We start from the raw sequence: 21,722 nt of genomic DNA, 5'->3' as shown, positions 1-21,722 counted from the left end.
GTGTTCGCAAAATGGCAAAGGCAGACGCAGAGGAACTTGATGATGGGATGCCGGTTGAGAATATTATTCAAAAGTAAGTTCCTTGCTACTTCACTCTTCATGCAGCTCATTATTGCAAAGCATCCTGGTTGAATATTTTCAACAAGAACTTGCTGAATTCCCAGGGAGGAGGACCGTTCTGAAACTTCTTTCTAGCACCAATCCCCAGTGGCAGATGAAGATCCAGACTGATTTACTTTGGCAGTGAATCAACTGGCCGCTCGCTCCTGCTGTATATTATTTATATGTACATATCACACTTCATAATCTAGCTCATAATACAATGTCTTTCACTGCTTTTCTGTCTGGCAAGGTGCATATTCAATATCATTGCACACAATATATGATTTATGTCTGGCTAATCTTGACTCGAGATATATACGACCTATTGAGTTCAATATCTATCCAAGGTATGGGATAACATATCTGTGAGAGGTGTAGTATGCGATATATTCGAGATAAATTAACTCAATACTCATAATAGCTCTGGTTTTAAATATACCTAAAGTATCTTCCCCGACTCCCATGGTTAGTGGGAGGAGGGTTTTGTCAGATGCAAATGACCATTTTTTCTGTTAAAAACATGTTGTGGGAAAGTGCTGACCAATATCCTATTTGTCACCTGGCTTGGCATGTAGTCTACACCAAATCCTCTTTGTCCGTCAAATAAACCCTCATGATAACTTATGGTCTTCACCAATGTGACTGCGCAAACTTGAAACTTGCTAAAGTTGAGTCTGTCCTCCCAATTAGCTCCATGTAATTGTGGCATATCCACTCATACTGGTGTTGGTCTGGGTGGTATTCACGGGTCGATCGAACAAAGTGTCCATGCCATCTAAAGTGAGAGACACGATCGATCTTCTTGAAAGTTCATCGAAGGAGCCTTGCTGTCTTTCGTGTATCTGATGTCTGCACCTTGCACATCAATTTTCGTTCATCCTCTAGGTATTCTCCGACTAATTTGACATATGTCTCATTTGTATATTGGAACAAATAGACCATAACTGGGCGTGTTCATTGTAGTTTTCTATGCTAATGTGCCATAATGTAATGCACTGCTTGCTTTTTCAGTCTCGATCAGGATCACCAGATTTCTGGAGCATACCTTGATATCAGGAAATTGGCCATGAGCTGGTCCTGTTTTGTCATATCCATGATGGCATTTGGAGTGTCTCGTGTTTGCTTGACAACTACCACACTCCCATGAAGTGTTTTGCAACTGCCGCTCATGCTACCCATTCTTCTGAGGAGGTAGCTTGGCTGCATCGAAGGCTGACATCTTTCAAAGTACAATGTATACTTTTCATCCATGGTCACATTGGACCCGGGCACTCTACTGAATGTGCGACGAAGGTGGCGCCGCATCACTGTGCATTCATACAGATCCCGCTGTTTCACCCAATAGTTGATGTCGAGGTCATCCAGTGTGGGGTACTATCCACCCCATCTCGGACTGGGATGGGCACGAGGAACAGCCAGTTGCAGCCTGCTCCATAGAATATGCCCTTGATTAGTTGCATAAACTGCTGGTGGAGTTTTGACGTTGGCATCATCTGTCAAGTGCCCATATCCTTGCTCACCGGTTTGCGACATCATATTTCAGGCGGGATGAATTTGACATCATCACCTATTTTGTCATGTCAGTCCTTCTTTCCTCCTGTTTTCATGTTTGAGATGGTACTCACAGTTGCAAGCACCAACACCTTTGAAGTTCTGAGACATTACCTCTACATGATGTGAACATTTTTGATTTGTGTACACCATGTTCAACTGCCATTCAATGTTGACATTGTGGAACATGTTGGTCACGGAATCTTCTGCATTCCAATTGATGGATGACTGCAGGTGTTTCTCCTTGACATGATGCCAGTATGTAGGACACAGATTCCCACAGGCCGTCCCTGTCTCCACCTCAAACTCATCAATCAGTTCACCAGCACACCCCAATTTTGCAGTTTCTGGGACTAAATTTCCAGTGCAGCTTTGGATCGCCAACCCGGCTTCAAACCATTGGGGATAGAAGTAACATACACCTCCGGTGGTCATGAACAGCATATCTGTGGTCATTGGGGCATTGATAATGATATGCAGAACACTCTTCCCTTCATGTGATGCAGACACTGTAATGATTCGCTCATGCCAGGCATATCTGCAAAATCTGCTGATCCTAGGTGCCAGGGCTGGATGAGGCACACTTGAGATGAGAGTAAATCCCAACATGTCCTCCAGAGCTCCATGTAAGGAGTCAAATGCTTTGTATGGGACAATGATGTTGAGATCCCTTCTAATGTAGTCCTCGTCATATTTCACCATGGCCTGTACAGTAGAACCTGTTATCACACCTCCAGCATCCTTCAGGGCTGAGAGGAAACTCGACAAATGATCCCTTGTGAATGGTCCCAACAGCCGCATCAATCTTCCCTGAACCACCTCATGGGCCAACACTCTCATGCACCAACAAGTACGGCTGATTGCGACTATATCCGATATCCTCAGGCTGTCCAGAATGGTTGTAGTCACATTGTGGTTCTGAAATACTATGGTGGAGATGAGTGTAAGCGACACAACTCAACAGGCCTCCTACTTTGCATCCTCCCAGGGACTCTCAGCAGACTGTCGGTCGAGAGTGGGGATATACTACTTGTCATTGTCGGTAGACAAGCGGCTGCAATGTGTCACTGACAAAGAGAATTCAACAATTGGCTTTGGCTGTGTGCTGTGCGATCGGACTAACTGAAACACTTTGGACTTTTCACATGTGAAAAGTTGAAACCTGGGCACGATCATTTAAGAACAGGCCCTCAGTGAGTCTGTCTGCGCCTTCCTTACCTTATGTCAGTTCCAATACACTAACCCATGTTATCCCACTCCTTCGTTTGGCCTCTGTTCTCGCCAGTGAGTTATCATACTTTGCCTGACCACCGCTGACACCCAAATTTACCCTTCTCCTAGAGGTCAATGTGTGCATTTATGACCAAAAAACTGTGTGTTGTCACATGTGTTTTGGACGTCCATGATTGTCCACCTCATGATGTTATTCATCTTGTTGAAACCTACCCACTCTACTATGATGCATTATTGTTACGACAGTGAGTCGTGTATGGACTGGGATGATCTAACAGCGACGATCACGACAGTGATACCTCGTGCTGAGAGTCCAAGAGCGGCTCCTACAGACAAGCAGGGGTTGCGTATGCTAGCAGAGGCGAGCAATGATAGCGGTTACAGGCAGAAGGGGTCTCAAGTCCTTCTGAAGGTACAGATCAGATGTCGAGCAAGTAGCTTTAGCAAGACAAGTGGTTCAAGGTAAAACCCAGTAAGATTAAAGTAAGGAACATCTACTTTAATTGTCGACCTTATATAAGGCTACTTCATTGTATCTAAGCTCAGCTTGAAGCTGGGTTCTAATCTGCTTATCTATTGAGTCAGAGATACCATGCATGAGGCAGGCTTCTATCTAGGATAAGGACCATGAGGCGTCCTTCTATCAGTGCATGAGGCAACCATGAGGCTTGCCTTCTATCTTGATATCATAAATAGGTCTTCTAGACCTATGTCGTCATATGGGGTCCAGACCACTTATCTAAGCCGGCATCTTCTGGGCTTCTCTTCTTCTGTTTTCTATCATCATGGCCTAAAGGCCTGGGTATCGTGTTGTTGCCATGCAAGGTGGCAGAGGGTATATCGATAGCTGGGGGCTCATGCCATGTTACTGTAACAATTATATTTTCCTGAACTACACCCAACCGTTTATGCCTCACATGGTTTCTGCTCATGGTTATGCAGTGCCCTAAGTTCTCACCTTTGCCATTGTCAGACTCACACTCTATTCCCCCCCGAACTGTCTGTCACATTTGAGGATGCCACTTTTTGTGTTGAACTTGTGGGTGAGCAGAGGTTTTTTCACCGTTGAGACTTTGAATGTGAAACATACACCCATTGCACTGTCTTTTGAGTGTTCGGTGTGGATCAGCCTGAAGCCCCCACTGCAGTCTCATCTGCTGTTTTGCAATCACATCATGACCCTCCATGGTTTCTTCACCCTTACACATTCTATGAAGCAAATTTGCACACCCTGTCGCTTTCACTTTTGACGACTACTGCACAAAAGTTCATTTGCAGGATTTCTGATGCTCGCACAAAGAGTGCTGCAATCTCTGTGATACTGTCACATTTCTTGTTGAGATGTGCTGAGTTGTCTTTGCTCTCTAATGATTTGTTGTCGGAGGAATTTGCAGACCTATGTTTGCCCCCTGGGAGTCCCAGGATGCACTGTAGAGACTTGCGTGTCTCAATGCCGAGTATGCGGCCCTTATCCATACATTCCTATATGATCCAGCTCTAATCCAAAGGACCAGTCTCACGCGCACTCGTGCACCTTAGGTACACTCACGTGCACTCAGGCGCACCTTACCTGCGCTCGCGCTATGCACAATTCGCGTGCGTGTTCGTGCGCCTCCTCCTAGGTCTTCGCGCTACCGTCCGTCCATTTGTCTCATGTCCTTACTGATTTGCTGGTGCGTTATTTCTATCTCATTCATTGAACTAACAAAATCTTTGGTCCGATGTCCGCGCTACATATAGAAAGTCTATTTAAACTTAGTTATAACTAGAGTTGATATAGTTACTCGGTTCGCAAGCGTGCCACATAGCAAAATCTCCCTTCTAAAATACAGAGGGATTCTGTTTGGTTCTGGTACTTACTTTCTCCTTATCTGTTACGCACTCAAATAGATCTGTTAGGCAGAGCCCTAAGAGGGGCGTCGTCTGCTAATGTTCGTGACATAACCAGAAGGATCCGGTGTAGCGACTGAGACTGGCGACGTCGAGTTGGCAGATATCAGAGACGCACGTGTCACGTGACTTCTAAGATGGATGTCTTCGAAGTCACTGATGTTCTCAAAGTAAGGACTGTCTTGTCCGAACGATGAGTAGTCGATTGAGATGGACTTAGGCACGATGAGCACCTAAGAAAAGATACTAGAGACTGAAGCTGAGGGGGCTTCAGAGGGAAGTATGTTCGAGGGAAGATTGAGTAGATTCAAGTTAGGGAATCTAGTACAAGGTGACTGACTACTTATACTAAGTGGAAAGGGTTAAGGGCAAGGCTACCGTACTGTAGGTAAGGGCAAAGGGGAAACGGAAAGGGTATAGGTACAATGGCAGCATAGCCTGATTAGTGATGGGAGGTCAAATGCGGAATGAGACTGAGAAATGTTGGAACGAACCAACGGTAAGAGATACAATGCGCAGCACGCATGAGTCGGATAAGAGATCAGGGAAAGCCACATTGGTGGCACGAGTCAGAACGAGTTATAGCCCGAAGGCACATGCACACATTGGTGCGATAGGAGGGAGGCGAGAGATGGGGACGGTCCCAAGGATCCGATCAACGGATAGTCGGTGAAGGAGTACGAGCCGGAGGAAGGTGAGGATGAGGATGAAGGGAAAAATGATAGGGGGCCAAGTAGCTGATGTTACTTGTAACATTATCTCTGGGTACTGGAAAGTGTATAGATCACCTCCCTGCTTGAAATCAGATCATATCCTTCAATCAACTATCATCTGAGCATCCACTCCTCATTAAGGATCCTTTCCCTTAATGCTCTGAGCATGCCATCGCTTTGCGTGCGCGCATTCTCGAACCTCCCACTCACGCGCGCATCTCACGTGCCTTCGCGCAAGTTACCTTCTCGTGCCTGTTAGTGCCCACCTAGCTCATAGAGTTTTCCTCCATTTTTATTCCAAGGAACTTCTCTCAGTGGTTGTCCTTTGGGTTGAGTCGTTGTCTCGTATCCTGGTCTTGCTGTAGAGCACCCATTAGTTTTAAGTGTTTTCACCTATAGCCAAGATTCCTCTCCTACAACTGGAGCCCACTGTGAGGGACACTTCTGAGATAGAGGGTCAGCGCCTCAGACCCAACAGTTGCCACAGAGCTAGAGAAGAAGCCATCACCATGTTCGACAGAGCAGTTGAATCCATTATACCAGGACCCTTATTCGTTCATCACTCGCTCGGTCGTTCGCGCAATATATCAGAACCACCGCGACCAGATCTATCGCTCTTAGCGCGCTTGCCTAGACATCTGATATCGCCAGTCACACCCTCGCCTGAAGAATCATCCGACGACTTCGAAGCAATAGATAACCCAAGAAGCCAACTTCCAGGAACATTTCTCCACATGCCCAATCAACCTCCTTTTAATTCTTCTAACCTGTCAGTGCTAAGTGTGCTAACTGAGCTTAACGACTCTAGTGACACTCCATTTAACGCGCAAGTAGTCTCTGCACGTAAGAACACACTTCCTACAACGGGAATCCCGAAAATCAAGCAAGAAGCCTTAGCAACCCCATGCGCGCCATTCTCAATTCCAGGTGGTACCGTTATAGCTAACCTTCCCTTTGCATACATGCGCCAAGCACCTGTCAATCACAAGATCCCCGCGCCTGCAATTTCCCAACTGCCTGTCATGTCTGCAGTAAGAACCAGAATGCCTGTCCGGGGAACAATGGACATGCCTAAATTCGATGGTACAACCGACAACCTCGCCGACTTTATTGACCTATACGAGCAGCTCGCTGACGAAGTAGGTCTACAAGGACTCAATAGTATCAAGGGTATCATCCGCTACCTTGAACGCGATGACCGAGAATTATGGGGAGGAACGCCTGAAGCACAAGTAAGCGATTACAACACCTTCTTAGATGAGGTGAAGGTAATGTATCCCGGATGGGATGGCAAAAGGCGCTACACGCTTTCAGATCTACAAGCCATCGCGCATGAATACTCAAACAAGATGATGCCCTCGTACCAGGAGTTAAGCAACTACCTTCGAGCCTTCAAGAAAGTCATGCAACCACTATTGGCAGAAGATCACATTGGTAAAGCCGAGCACAATCGCATATTCATGGAAGGGATTCCCAAGGATGCTCAGGCGCTAATACGTATGCACCTCATGATTAAAATTCCAGATCACTACCCACAGGATCTATACCCGTTCATGGACGTCTTTACAGCTGGACATTTCGTACTGCCCACAAATGCACCTGCAGCAAGCGCGACACCTAGCGCGCCTACGGCAGCGTCATTCACTAACCTAGTCACAGCTACCACATCAGCGCAATTGCCCACACAAGGTACAGTAACCAAGTGCAAATATAAGTGCGATGCGCCAACATTCAATGACTGCGCCTTTTGCAGCAGTCTCGAACACTACTACCCTCATTGTGCAGAGAAACAAAGGTATATTGACGCGGGTAAATGTAAGGTTAGCGAAGAGACGTGCAAGCTTGTGTTGCCAAATGGCGAGTGGATTCCGGGCCAGGGATTACTCAAGGAACGACTAGATCGACATCACGCAAGTCGCGCAATGCCGGATACGACTGCTAGCGCAGGCGCGACAGTGAGACTATTCTATCACGTGTCCGACGAGATTGACGCAGTAATTGAAGTAGGCTCGTCTGCGTTTGTGCACACAGTCGCACAAACGGAACTCAATGAGGACAATGAGACGGTGGATCTTATGACTGAAGCGATAGCCTATGTAGCTGTGAGGCGCGACCAGAAGCGCAATGCCAAAGGTAAAAATGTCCGCTTCGATGGTGTCAAAATACTGCGCATCCGAGACCTGCATCTAGGCAAGCCATGGTAGAGGAGGAGATAATCTCTCCCGAAATACAAGCTTCGTCTGACAAAGGTAAAGGAAAAGAGGTTGCGAAAGTAGCACCGTTAAGCATGCCAATAAGCGCACCAACAAGCGCCAAGATGCCTCCTAAAGGTGCTTTGCCTTCATCGACAATATCATCATCATCCACACCATTATCATCATCATCATCATCTCCTTCACAATCTTCAGCATTGCCATCATCATCGCCAGCCCAAGCACCAGCACAGTCATCGTCATATCGTTATGCATTCGCACTTGAGGACAAGGAGGCCAACAAACGTGTTGTCAAGTGCCTTCTCGATTCCAATCTCAATATCCCAGTAAGGGAATTATTAGCTGTATCTCCCAATGTTCGCCAACATTTCTGTAAACTTACGACCAAGAAGCGCGTCACAGTAGGTGCAGTATTGGTGCATGAATTATCAGGGCATCCTGCGACCGACCAATGGCTAAAGCAATATGAGGATGTGCACATGCGAAGCAATGATGGCAAAATCGTCGCGGATCACTTCGCGCCCCTGTGCTATATTCGTGCAAAGACATTGGAAGGGTGCACTCTCACCTGCGTCTTAGATCAAGGCGCGGAAGTAGTAGTCATGCCAAGGGAAGTATGGAAAGAGCTCGGCATACCGCTCAGATTGGACCATAGCCTCAATATGGAATTGGTGAACACGTCACGCGACGCGACACTCGGAGTCATAGAGAATGTCCCGCTTAATTTTGGTGCAGGACCCTTATACTTCCAAGTCCAGGTCATCGAGTGCGCGACCTTTGAAGTTTTACTAGGGCGCCCATTCTTTAAGCTTGCCTCATGTCACACATTTGATCTGCCCGACAGAGAGCAGGATCTTGTACTAACTGATCCTAATGCACGCAAAGAATTGCGCATTCCAACCCTACCTTGGGTCAAGCGACAGCTCGCAAGAGACGCAAAGTGCACAAGTCACGCGCTCAAGGAGGAGGAACAGGGTTTTTAAGTATCAATGATCTGCAGCATTCGTGGGGAGACACCCATATGCATTCATCTTCCCAAGTATTTTCTTTATCGCATCACATTTCGCACTCTCGCATCACACCTAATGCGCTGCGGATAGTGTGTCCCATTCTTCGCTCTTAAGGAGCAACAACACATCGCCCTTAGTTTCTATGCATCAAGTTTCCTCATCCTCTACTCTGCAGTATTCTGCGCATTACGCGCATCTAACATCCACGCAGACTGCTATAGATAAGGCAACTATCGACGCCTTTAATTCCTTTTATTATTATGATCCTGTACTTCACGCGCTGGTCTATAAACCAGTCGCAAAGAAAGTGCGCACGGTACCTACCACTATGCCCACAGAGTATAGGGTAGTGCGCCAATTGCCAGAAGATCCGTTAGCAGGTTTACCTGATTTGCCCACTCACCCCCCAGAATTCTCGCCAGGTGTGCGCGGATAAGCTAGACCTCGACCCAGCAAATTGGCTATGGCCAGAAGAACTCAAATTAGTGCGATGGCTCATGCACGTGCACGAACTCGCATTTGCATGGGATGCCTCAGAGCGTGGGCGCCTCAACAAGACCTACTTTCCGCCATATAATATTCTGACAGTTCCGTACACGCTATGGTCTCAGCGCAATATTCCGATCCCGCCAGCCACCTTAGATGAAGTAGTGCGCATCATCAAGGAAAAGATCTTGTTGGGAGTATATGAACCATCAACAGCTGTGTATTGCTCGCGCTGGTTTTGCATAGTGAAGAAAGATGGAAAATCCTTGCGCCTAGTTCACGACTTGCAACCACTCAATGCGGTAACAATTTGCAACGCCTCACTTCCGCCTTTTGTCGAACTTCTTGCAGAAGTGTTCGCTGGTTACACGGTGTACGCAATATTGGACTTATATTCAGGATATGACCAGCGTGCGCTTCACATAGACTCGCGCGACTTGACGATCTTTGGAACACCTTTGGGTCCTCATCGGCTAACCACTCTTCCTCAAGGACATGCTAACGCTGTGCAGGTTTACCAAGGAGATACCGCATTTATCCTCCAACACGAGATTCCAGAGTTCATGTCGCCATTTGTGGATGATGTCCTGATCAAATCAGTGTGAACGCACTATCAGCGCGAAGACGGTTCATACAAGACAATACCTGAAAATGTAGGAATCTGGCGCTTCATCTGGGAGCATTGCATTGTTGTCAATCGCATCCTACAGCGCCTAGAGAACGTAGGTGCAACCGTATCCGCATCAAAGTTTGTTCTAGCCGCGCCTACAGCAATTATCGTTGGACATAAATGCACGTTTCATGAACAATGCAGCACATTATTTCGTCCTGGAAGGCAACCTATGGCGCAGAGCAGCGCACGGCAAACATCAACTTGTGTTGCCTCCAAAAAAGCACTATCGCGTTCTCAAGGAGGTGCATGATGATTTAGGGCACAAGGGTATCTATACCGTCAGCGCGCGCCTACGGCTACGCTTTTGGTGGCCACGCATCATCGAAGACATCAAATGGTACAGACAAACATGTCACGAATGCCAAGTTCGCCAAATGAGGAGGCTGCATATTCCTCCAATTGTCCCCATACCAGGAGGCCTATTCCGCAAAGCGCACATCGACACGATGAAGATGCCCAGAGCGGGCGGATATGAATACCTCATGCAAGCGCTATGCGCACTAACATCGTATCCAGAATGGCGCATGCTGCGCAAAGAAAATACTAACACGCTAACCGCTTTTATTTTCAAGGAGCTCTTGTGTAGGTGGGGCCCGATCACAGAGATAGTGATGGACAACACGCCTGCATATAGGCTCGCAGTAGATGAACTCGCACACAAATACAGGATTCACCCAATCCGCATCTCACCATATAATTCTCAGGCAAACGGTATAGTTGAAAGATGACACTGCGATGTCTGGGAGGCCATCATTAAAAGCTGCGACAGAGATGATTCTCGCTGGTATCAGGTAGTTCATTCAGTGTTCTGGGCAGAGCGCATCACCATTCATAAAGCGACGGGTTTATCACCTTATTTCATGATGCATGGCATCGAGCCAATATTTCCCTTTGATCTTGCAGAAGCGACGTTCCTCACGCCCTTACCAAGCTGAGGTGCGTTCACCACCACTGACCTTATAGCATGGCGCGCGCGCCAATTGCAGAAGCGCATAGAGGATATCAATGCGATCAGAGATAAAGTAGTCGTGGCGCGCTACAAGTCCATATGTGATTTTGAGAAATGCTTCCGCGTGTCATATCCCGTATTCCGGACCTACATCCGATAATATTCCCACACCTCATCCGGACCTTCGGATATCCTATCCATGTCTGCAGTCCTCTATCCATCCGGATCCCTGCACCTCTGCACATCCACATCCAGATCCCTTTACCTTCGCAGCTAGCCTGCATCGTTCACCCTTGTCCCATTGCCCTAATATTATATCTTGCATATCCACGCATCTCATCCGGACCACATCTGATCCGGTCCGATCCGATCCTATCCAATATACGATAAGCTTCTTGATTCATTTCCTGTGCATATAACGTTAACACAGCCTATCCGGTATTCCTTGTTACCGGTACCTCGGTTATATCTATTACCGGTATGCTTACTGATCTGTTAACCTATGTTCATTTCCGACTCGCGTTTGTCAACCTTTGCATATGCTTCATACATAGCCTCGGACTCTGCTTATTGATCCTTCTGTTATTTCTCTTAGTATATAAACTCGTGTATGTATATGTCTTGTAGTACCTCAGTCTGAATATCATATTAGTCCTCGCACTAGTCTTCACTCTAAGTCCTCATATCAGTTCTAGTCTTCCAACTTAGTTGATATCCATCTCAGGCCTAGGGAGTTTCTCCCTAGGCCGGAGCTCTGCTTATCCGATACTCTGCTTATCCGATACTCTGCTCATCCGCTCATCTGATCCTCTGTAGTTTCTGGAAGTTCATCCGGATCTTTCCCACGGTCCTCCGGACCTATTCTGCTTCGGACTTTGTCCTTGCAGCCTTTCCTCTGTTTACTTCTACTCAGGACAAGTCCCGAGTAGCCATTATACATATCCGTATCAGGACAAAACCTCATTGTAATTTCCGGAAGTTCCTCCGGAACTTTCCCGCACTCATCCGGAAGTTACTTGCACCCATCCGGAAAGTCCTTCCGAAGTTTCCTGCGCCTTCGGACGTCTTCGGACTTTCCTTGGACACCAATCTGAAATTAAGGGCTCATACTCGGGTAAGGGGCGCAGCGCACGAGCTGAAGCCAAGCCCCTCAGAATCAGTCCTATCCTTTGTGCATGGTTTTAACACCGCGCGTCTATCAAATCGCATGACTTCGAACCCGGCGCCTTAGTATTGGTACACAACTCAAAGGTCGAATACGAACTGAGCAAGAAGACAAAGCCACACTATTTGGGACCTATGATCATAGTGCGTTGCACGAAGGGAGGCTCATATATGTTGGCCAAGTTAGATGGTGCAATCTCAAAACTCCGGTTCGCCCTGTTTCGCGTCATCCCTTACTACCCACGTAGTGAGGAGCGCATATTGGTAACCCTAATGACTGGAGTAGACGGCGAGAGCATTGACGAACTAGAAGTGTATGAAACTGTAGAACCCCAAGAAGATGAGCGCGCGCAAGACAATTAGCGCGCGCTGTCTTCTTAGATAGATGATCTATAGATAAACACCTATAAAAACAAATATCTCCACGGTCAGCGATTCAGACAAATACCAATGACTGATAATGTGGTCGTTCGTGGGTGGCTAGTTGTATACTACCCAAAGTATATTCAGCTAAGGATACTTCTGCAAGATCAGTAATACGATGGTCAATCCAATCTATGGACTTTGATAGGAAAACAAACAAACAATGGTCAGCCCGACAGTATGGCAATGACCAAAAGAATATATGGGATTCTTCCTCAAGTTCCCTTTCAAAAACAGTGCTTCATACCAAACTATACTCCAAAGAAATGGTGCAGAATTACAATGATAAACCCCCTCAGCACAAAACAGGTAGGATCAAAGGTCAAGACTAATCAAATGCTTTATTGTAGAACTCTTAGCTCAATATTGAACCTGCTGTCAAGGAACTCTTCTTTGAGTATTCAAACAGACTCAGGAATGGACATCCTTGGGTTTACTACCAAGTCCCCTCTTCAACGGCTAAAGCCTAGCAGGCACAGAATATCTTGGCTCAGTATTGCTACTCAGATGAGTGAGGTCAAGCTTCACTATCAATTCCTAAAGTCTCCCCACTATGCTACTTCTGAGTCTTAGGTGGACGTAGAGACAACATGAATATTTTGGAAATATATATCTGGACAAAGACCACCAAAGGTTGGTGAAAGTAAAAGAAAAGAAAAAGAATAATAGAAATCAGAATATAACTGTGGCTGTACCTTGCTTGCTGGTTGTTGCACACAGTGAGCTCACAGCTGGTCGTTCAGTATGATGAGCTTGCAGTATTACTGTCTCTTGAGAATGTTCCTCTCAGTCTTAAGACAGTTCTTGACACTGGTACTGACACTTATCACACCTTACTCACAACTTAGTGTTGGATGGGCTGAAAAACACCCTACTATCTGCTGCTGTTTCGCTTGTCATTATTTCAAAAACTGGGGTCATTATATACACAATAAATGTGGCTGTGCTACTAGTGTATTCAAGACTCATCAAGAGTCATAATGAGTCATATGGTGAGTCATAGTGAGTCATAGTAAGTATCTAGAGTGAGTCATAGTGAGTCATTGGGTATTTTGCTAAGTCATGTGACCTGTCCAACCCCTCATGACAAATCCAGAAGGAGAGTAAGAAGTGTCACATGATATGAATCCTGTGTGTGGCTGTCTTTGCTTTGCTTTGTTTGAAGGGTGAGAATGACGCGAGCCTAGTATTTAGGGGTTTACTAATGTTTTTCCAGGACAACATATGTGGGAAATATTTTTCACAGTCACCTGACATGTGTGGGATTTTGTCTGAGTCATCACCATGGCTGACTAAGCAAAACTCATCGCAGAATTAAATGTACTAAAATATTCAGGCTGCTGGTATACAGACTTGGAAAATGAAAAGAAAAGCAAAAAATATTCCTTTAGCCTCAGTCCAACTTCAGATAAGAGGGAAAAGGGTTTCATAGTGGTATTTCAGGGTATATGACTCATGAGAGAGTATTGGTCATCCATGCACCAAACCGGTTTGGTGCAGGTCAGCGCAACCATAATTCCCACCCCGTGCATCATCCAATCATATTTGCACATACACGCATTCGACAAAAAAAACATAAAAAAAAAAACACCAGATAATACGAAAACACAAAAATATTCCATTAAGTACATACTCTCAGTCTCACCCCGGGTTTCATCCAGTGATATCTTTCATCTCATTTGTTCATATAATGCACATTGCCTGCACATAAACCCCACAGACTCTAGAAAATGTCAATGCACCACGAAAAACGCTAATACCCCACAAGTACATACTGATCACTACCTTATGTGTATAGCGCACGTATAATCACCTCAATAGACTTTCACTTTCTAACGCGCATGCGGCGCCGTGCACCTTTTTTCTAACTTTCATTCAACTGCGCTGTTAAGACCATGCACAAAGGGTAGGACTGATTCTGAGGGGCTTGGCTTCAGCTCGTGCGCTGCGCCCCTTACCCGAGTATGAGCCCTTAATTTCAGATTGGTGTCCAAGGAAAGTCCGAAGACGTCCGAAGGCGCAGGAAACTTCGGAAGGACTTTCCGGATGGGTGCAAGTAACTTCCGGATGAGTGCGGGAAAGTTCCGGAGGAACTTCCGGAAATTACAATGAGGTTTTGTCCTGATACGGATATGTATAATGGCTACTCGGGACTTGTCCTGAGTAGAAGTAAACAGAGGAAAGGCTGCAAGGACAAAGTCCGAAGCAGAATAGGTCCGGAGGACCGTGGGAAAGATCCGGATGAACTTCCAGAAACTACAGAGGATCAGATGAGCGGATGAGCAGAGTATCGGATAAGCAGAGTATCGGATAAGCAGAGCTCCGGCCTAGGGAGAAACTCCCTAGGCCTGAGATGGATATCAACTAAGTTGGAAGACTAGAACTGATATGAGGACTTAGAGTGAAGACTAGTGCGAGGACTAATATGATATTCAGACTGAGGTACTACAAGACATATACATACACGAGTTTATATACTAAGAGAAATAACAGAAGGATCAATAAGCAGAGTCCGAGGCTATGTATGAAGCATATGCAAAGGTTGACAAACGCGAGTCGGAAATGAACATAGGTTAACAGATCAGTAAGCATACCGGTAATAGATATAACCGAGGTACCGGTAACAAGGAATACCGGATAGGCTGTATTGACGTTATATGCACAGGAAATGAATTATGAAGCTTATCGTATATCAGATAGGAAACGGATCTATACATCGGATTGGACCGGATCGGATATGGTCTGGATGAGATGCGTGGATATATAGGATGTGGCATTAGGGCAATGGGACAAGGATGAGATGCATGGATATATAGGATGTGGCATTAGGGCAACAGGACAAGGATGAATGATGCAGGCTAGCTGCGAAGGAAAAGGGATCTGGACATGGACGTGTGGATGTGGATGTGCAGAGGTGCAGGGATCCGGATGGGTAGAGGACTGGAGACATGGATAGGACATCCGAAGGTCCGGATGAGGCGTGGGAATATTATCGGATGTAGGTCCGGAATACGGGATATGACACACGCGCATGGTGCAACAAGGCAGGGATAGATGATGGAAGGCGCGCAAAGAAGACAAGACAGGCGCACACCCCGCAGAAATTTCAGTAAAGTCTATTGCATTACCTTGACCTCGTCTCGCACTTGTCCCTTACTTACATAACTTATAATTTTAATTTCTTAGCCCAGTGAATCAGATGAGGACATGGACATGGACATGGGACAAGATAACACAGGATCTATTACAAAGGCACATTGGCGCTTAGGAGACAAGAAAAAAACAAAAGAAAGGTGCATCTACTTAAGGGAGTCATTGATCTGCCTCTCCAATTCAGCCCATGTGTTGGACATAGCAAAAAACTTGTTGGAATAGTTGAGGAGGTCCGCCTGTTGGGCGCGCGCATACTGGCGCATCTGGAGAGTGGAAGTGCGCAGATGCGCATTTTCCTCCTTCAAACGTGCGGCCTCCATGCAAGCTTCTTTCAACTCCACCGCTGGATCCTTGGACTTGTCCTTTCCCTTAGGCGCAGAACCAGATGCCAAAGGACCAACGGCGCACACAGGAATATTGCGCGAGGTGCGCACGACCTTTTCCTCCACAGCACACTCTCCAACAATCTCCGCATCCATCTCAGACTCCTCGGATTCTTCTTCATCCTCCACAGCAATGGAGGAAGCGGTCTCCTTTGCAGACTCAGCGATAGGACACTTAGGCATCGGTTTGTGCGGGCATGCCTTAGGCGCATCTGTATTGTTGCGCTTAGCTAATCCACAGCAGTCAGTGGTGCGCACCAATGAAATACAAGAGGCGTGACTTACAGAAAGTGCAGGCGCGCTTGGACACATCACAAGGAGGGCAGCAGCGACCAGGCACGCCTCCGCAGTCTATGTCCTTGGCAATGCAAGTGCCACAGCGCCATGCCTCAACCACAGACATGCGCCCGATGCAAGGCTAGCGCAGCCAAACATGTTAATAGAGTGGCGCACCAGCAGGAAACAGAACACACACCTTCTTACTGGCATCAGTACCAGACACGTCAGTGGCGCGTGCAGCTTGCATGGGAGGTGCCTGTGGAACTGTCACAATCACCCTCACCTTCCAGTCCTTCATGACCACCTCAATCTCCTTGCAACTCTTCCATCCTGCCTTAAGAACTCTGCACTCTTATCATCCATCTCCAGTGCCACCGCCAACACACCTGTGCGAGTAGAACAGCTGTTCAAGATGGCCTAGGAATGTCAGATTACAATAGATCAAGACATGTAAGCACACTCACCAGCACTGAATACCACTCGCGCAACTACGTCTCTTGATCCTCGAGGAGTTCCGGCTTGAGATCAGGCGCAGACACCACACATCCTTCCAAAGAGACCAGAATGGAGGCCCAAGCAGCAAGGAGGCAGTTGGTATCGGATTCCGCGCTAGTGTCGCCCATAGGTGCGTCCTCAGGAGGCCCTTGCGCCACTGGAACAGGCTCAGGGGAAGGAGTGGCATTCAGCATAGCAACATTGAAAGTAGGCATGGTGAGAGATTGATAAGAAAGAAGTCAAGAGATTGCAAGAACACATCCATCTTCTTATGAACATCTCCCCCGATTACATCATCAATGCTCGCGATCATCAAAGGACGACCCTACTCTCGCGATCACCTGATCCCTGTCTATCACCATTTCTCTAAGTCCAAGATTCCGCGCTATAGCACTGAGTGGGGACACTCAGAATGTAAGTCCCCAGGAGATGTAGAGACTCATGTGTCTCAATGCCGAGTATGTGGCCCTTATCCATACATTCCTATATGATCCAGCTCTAATCCAAAGGACCAGTCTCGCGCGCACTCGCGCTCCTTAGGTACACTCGCGTGCACTCAGGCGCGCCTTACCTGCGCTCGCGCTATGCGCAATTCGCGCGCGCATTTGTGCGCCTCCTCCTAGGTCTTCACGCTACCGTCCGTCCATTTGTCCCATGTCCTGACTGATTTGCTGGTGCGTTATTTCTATCTCATTCATTGAACTAACAAAATCTTTGGTCCGATGTCCGCGCTACATATAGAAAGTCTATTTAAACTTAGTTATAATTAGAGTTGATATAGTTACTCGGTTCAGAAGCGTGCCACATAGCAAAATCTCCCTTCATAAATACAGAGGGATTCTTTTTGGTTCTGGTACTTACTTTCTCCTTATCTCTGGGTACTGGAAAGTGTATAGATCACCTCCCTGCTTGAAATCAGATCATATCCTTCAATCAACTATCATCTAAGCATCCACTTCTCATTAAGGATACTTTCCCTTAACGCTCTGAGCGTGCCATCGCTTTGCGCACACGCATTCTCGAACCTCCCACTCACACGTGTTACCTTCTCGCGCCTGTTAGCGCCTGCCTAGCTCATAGAGTTTCCCTCCATTTTTATTCCGAGGAACTTCTCTCAGTGGTTGTCCTTTGGGTCGAGTTGTTGTCTCGTATCCTGGTCTTGCTGTAGAGCACCCATTAGTTTTAAGTGTCTTCACCTATAGCCAAGATTCCTCTCCTACAGCGCTGTTCAATTATCTCTGCTCATTTCTGTGACTTGTATGGTGAAGATGTCGCGCACATGCTATGTATGCCTCCACCTATCATACCCTCTCCCATAGGTGGTTCTCCTCTGACAATATCTTGTGCATTGGTGATGCCATGGATTTCACTCCCCTTGGAAGAACTCTGCTGTAGGCTCTGTGCCCTGAACAACACTGTCATCTCATCTTGTGTTCATCACCTGCCCGCCTCTGTATATGCATTGGTGGACACACGTTCTCACTGAAAGTTGTGCAATGGTGTTGTGAATGTGCTGCATCAACGTGCTTAGGATCTCTTCCATGCACGTGCTCCCTTGTTGGCCAACATCTCACTGGCCATTCTGCCCTTTACAGATCTGAGCATGCTGAGTGATGACTTGCTCGTTTCACATATCTTACGCACAGAATTTGGTGTGTCTGTCTTTGATGCTGTCTCGGTTTTGGTAAACAAAGAGAGTGAATGTGGCAAATTACATCGTGCTGCTCTCAAACTTGAGGGGATTGCACAGACTCATGCTGGCCATGTGAAACGTGAACTTGAATGGCCCACCATTGTGAACAAAGATGTCGCCCACTGCTGCCTCCATGATTATCATACTGCTTCACAGTGGTCAGAACCTCCCATATGTGCTGTTTGTGGGAGGTACCATGATGCATGTAGCTCTGTTTCTCTCTCCGATGATTTGGGTGACTACAACTTGGACCTCATCCATCTCATCAATCCATTTATTGTCCAGCGCTGCATCATTCAAAGTCTGTCATCATGTTTCTCATTCGGGCACAGCCTCATTGACAGATTGATGTTGGAGAAGTCTGGTGTACAGTTTGAGGAATCTGGTACTGCGAAGAGCTTCAACATGTGCTCCGACTGCAGTTCCTCGTTAGTGAACTGCAAGGTGCCACGGCTAGCTCTTGCCAACCATCTCTTTCGAGGATGTTTGCCTGATCAGTTTGCAGACCTGACCTGGGTCTAGGAAAGTATGTGCGTTGTATTGCATTACAGCTCATGTCACCCGCCTGTTTCAGTCTGCAGATCCAACACAGCCTAAGGTATTTCATGGCAATATGTGTGCACATGAGATGAATGTGGTGTCTATGGCCACCGTGCTGCCTCACACTCCTGTGGATGTGAACGGCTTTCCCAGCGTCATCTTCATTGGTCCACAGAAATTCGATGCAAAGCACCTAGGTACTCTTTTTCAGGTCTGCAGGCATAAGATATGGAGCTTTTTAGTGTGGTTGCACCATCACAACACCCTGTATGCTAATATCCCCCTAGACTCCTCCCTGATGGATTTGTACCCAGTCGATGGCCCTATGCCTGGTTTGTCAGAGTGCGTTGTTGAAGATAGCGAGCTTAACGCGGACACTGTGTTTGAAGACGAGAGTGCTAGATTCAGTGAACACCCTGCTGCTATGTTTACAGACCCTAGTGATCAGGGGCATGAAGACAGCTCAATAATGGTGGAGAAAATGGGTGTGGCCGATCCTGAAAGCGACAAAGTCAGTGGGCATCATTTTGTAGCCTCTGCGATCCGCAATCTCCTCCCGAAGAATGTGAAAACTGGAGAACCTGACCTGATCCTTCATCACTCGGTGCATGCTGTTCCCAAGTATGACAACCCTTCGTTTTTCCCAGGCCTTTACCCAACTCTCTTCCCATACGGAATTGGTGGATTTAAGATCAAGGCTTGCCCAAGTCCACTTTCCCTCAAAAGGCAAGCAAAGTACTTCTTGTCAATATCTGATCGTGCCTTTCAGTACAATAATAGTTTCATCTTTGTGGTGTTAAATATCTTACAGTGGCGGCAAGCTCATCTTCAAACGTCTTTCACAGTCGGAAAGGCACATTTTGACACCATGGCTTGCAAACTTACTAGTGTGACCCCCACTCTGCTGGAGCGACTAGCACACAAAATTGAGCACAAACATAAGATTGTGAATCCGACCTCTGAGGAGTGTGATGCCCTTCAACTTTTGGATCAGGTCAACACCATGTCTGCCCAAATTCCAGGGTCACAAGCTTCCAAGACCTTTGTGCACAATGAGATATGTAATTACTATGGATATTTTGGCTTGCCACAATTGTTCTTCACATTCAATCCTAGCCCTGCACACAGTCTGATCTTTCAAGTCATGTGTGGGGACAAGACTGTTGATCTCAGCGCACACTTTCCTATTATGCCTGGCGGCTGAGAACGTGCCCTCCGACTTGCACAAGATCCAGTGGCAGCTGCAGATTTCTTTGAGTTTTCTTACAAGGTGTTGTTCCGCTACCTGCTAGGCTGGGACTTTGATAGCAACCGAGCAACTCCCACAGGTGGTATTCTAGGATTCATACATGCCTTTTATGGCACCACAGAATTTACTGAACATGGCTTGTTACATGGTCATTTTCTCATTTGGCTGGATTGTGGTCAGAATCCGTCTGTTATCCATGACCGCTTACATGGATCGTCCAAATACCAGACACATTTTTTTGCATTTTTCGAAGATATCATTCACCATCACCTGCCTGACACTGAGGACATCATTGATCCCAAGTTTTAACCCCGCATACAGCAGCCTCCTAAACCCCCAGAACCTTAGGCATCGTTAGAAGTGGTGAATGCATGGGAATGTGTGTATGTCACTGAAATAAAACGATGTGGAGAAGCTTTGCAGCGTCACCAATGCCATCCGGTGTGTCACAAATATGAGAATAAGGATTGATGTCGTTTCTTGTTCCCACATGAGGTTGTAGAAGCCTCCTCATTTGACCCAGACACCAATTCTGTGTTTCTGATGTGTTGCGATGCCAATGTGAACTACTTCAATCCTTACATCTTGGTGTTTTGCAGACACAACCATGATATCAAATGGATATTGTCTGGCTGAGGGGCCAAGGCTGCCATGTTCTACATTTTGGACTATATAACACAAATGGATGTCAAAACATACAAAATGCTATCATTGCTTTCTCGGGCAGTAGCTTGCATTCCAGCATGCGGTCCTGGGACATCTGTCACAGAGAACACGAGGATTCTGTTGCATAAGTGTTTGTCCCAGTTCAACGGACAGCAACAAGTTCATGCACAACAAGCCATGTGATACATCCGGGGATTTGGCGACGGCATCTCTTCTCATCAAACCATGCCCATGTTATCGTCTCTAGTCGTCGTGTATGTCAAACAACGGTATCCATGGTTAACACGCACCCAAATCAGCAGTGAACATGATTTATTGGCTAGCCAGGACGACGACAACGCTGAGCATGTCCCCATGCGGATTGCTACTGATGGACAGGGTCAACTTCTTGAGGCCAACCAAGTTCACCATTACCTATACCGTGCAGATTCTCTGGCAGACATGAACTTCTATGAATTCTGCCATTGTGTCTGAGTGGAACCAATCAATCGAAGTGCCAAAATCAAAAACATGTTCGAGACCTGCCTTGGTGTCCTGTGTTTGCATCCACTGAAGACAGGGCATCCATCCCACCACTCACATGTTTTAGTTGAACACACGAATGCACAGCGAGGGGATGGGGCTCATGAACTCGTCCCTCGCGTCATCGGAATGTCTATTCCTCGTTGAACAAACTCGAGGATGTGGGACATTTTCGCCCTGTCTCACTTCAAACCCTTTAGTATTTGCACGGAGCTTCTCGTGCAGGATGAAGATCCTATTGTGGCCTGTGCAGCATATGAGTTTTCAGCAGGCAGTAGTGATGTTATGACAAACTGGGAAGCTGTTCATGAGTGCAAGGATGAGCGAGACACTGA

At 46.7% G+C, this 21,722-nt stretch overlaps 2 protein-coding genes across 2 annotated transcripts; one reads left to right on the top strand and one right to left on the bottom strand.

Moving 5' to 3' along the window:
- Positions 1-788: 788 nt before the first annotated feature.
- Positions 789-3,010, bottom strand: F5891DRAFT_985214 (uncharacterized protein; the record flags this gene model as incomplete). The annotated part of the gene is made up of 4 exons (XM_041377559.1): positions 789-951; positions 1,148-1,409; positions 1,728-2,571; positions 2,897-3,010. The coding sequence occupies 4 exons, from the start codon at positions 3,008-3,010 to the stop codon at positions 789-791; spliced, it is 1,383 nt and encodes a 460-aa protein (XP_041219791.1).
- A 16,043-nt stretch (positions 3,011-19,053) lies between these two features.
- F5891DRAFT_1195487 (uncharacterized protein) lies at positions 19,054-20,154 on the top strand (the record flags this gene model as incomplete). Its single annotated transcript, XM_041368136.1, has 1 exon — positions 19,054-20,154. The coding sequence occupies one exon, from the start codon at positions 19,054-19,056 to the stop codon at positions 20,152-20,154; it is 1,101 nt and encodes a 366-aa protein (XP_041219790.1).
- Between the last annotated feature and the right edge of the window lie 1,568 nt (positions 20,155-21,722).

This window comes from Suillus fuscotomentosus (genome assembly GCF_016647785.1).
Source record: "Suillus fuscotomentosus strain FC203 chromosome Unknown F5891scaffold_83, whole genome shotgun sequence".
In the NCBI taxonomy this organism is placed as follows: domain Eukaryota; kingdom Fungi; phylum Basidiomycota; class Agaricomycetes; order Boletales; family Suillaceae; genus Suillus; species Suillus fuscotomentosus.
This window is presented reverse-complemented; position numbering and strand designations above follow the sequence as displayed.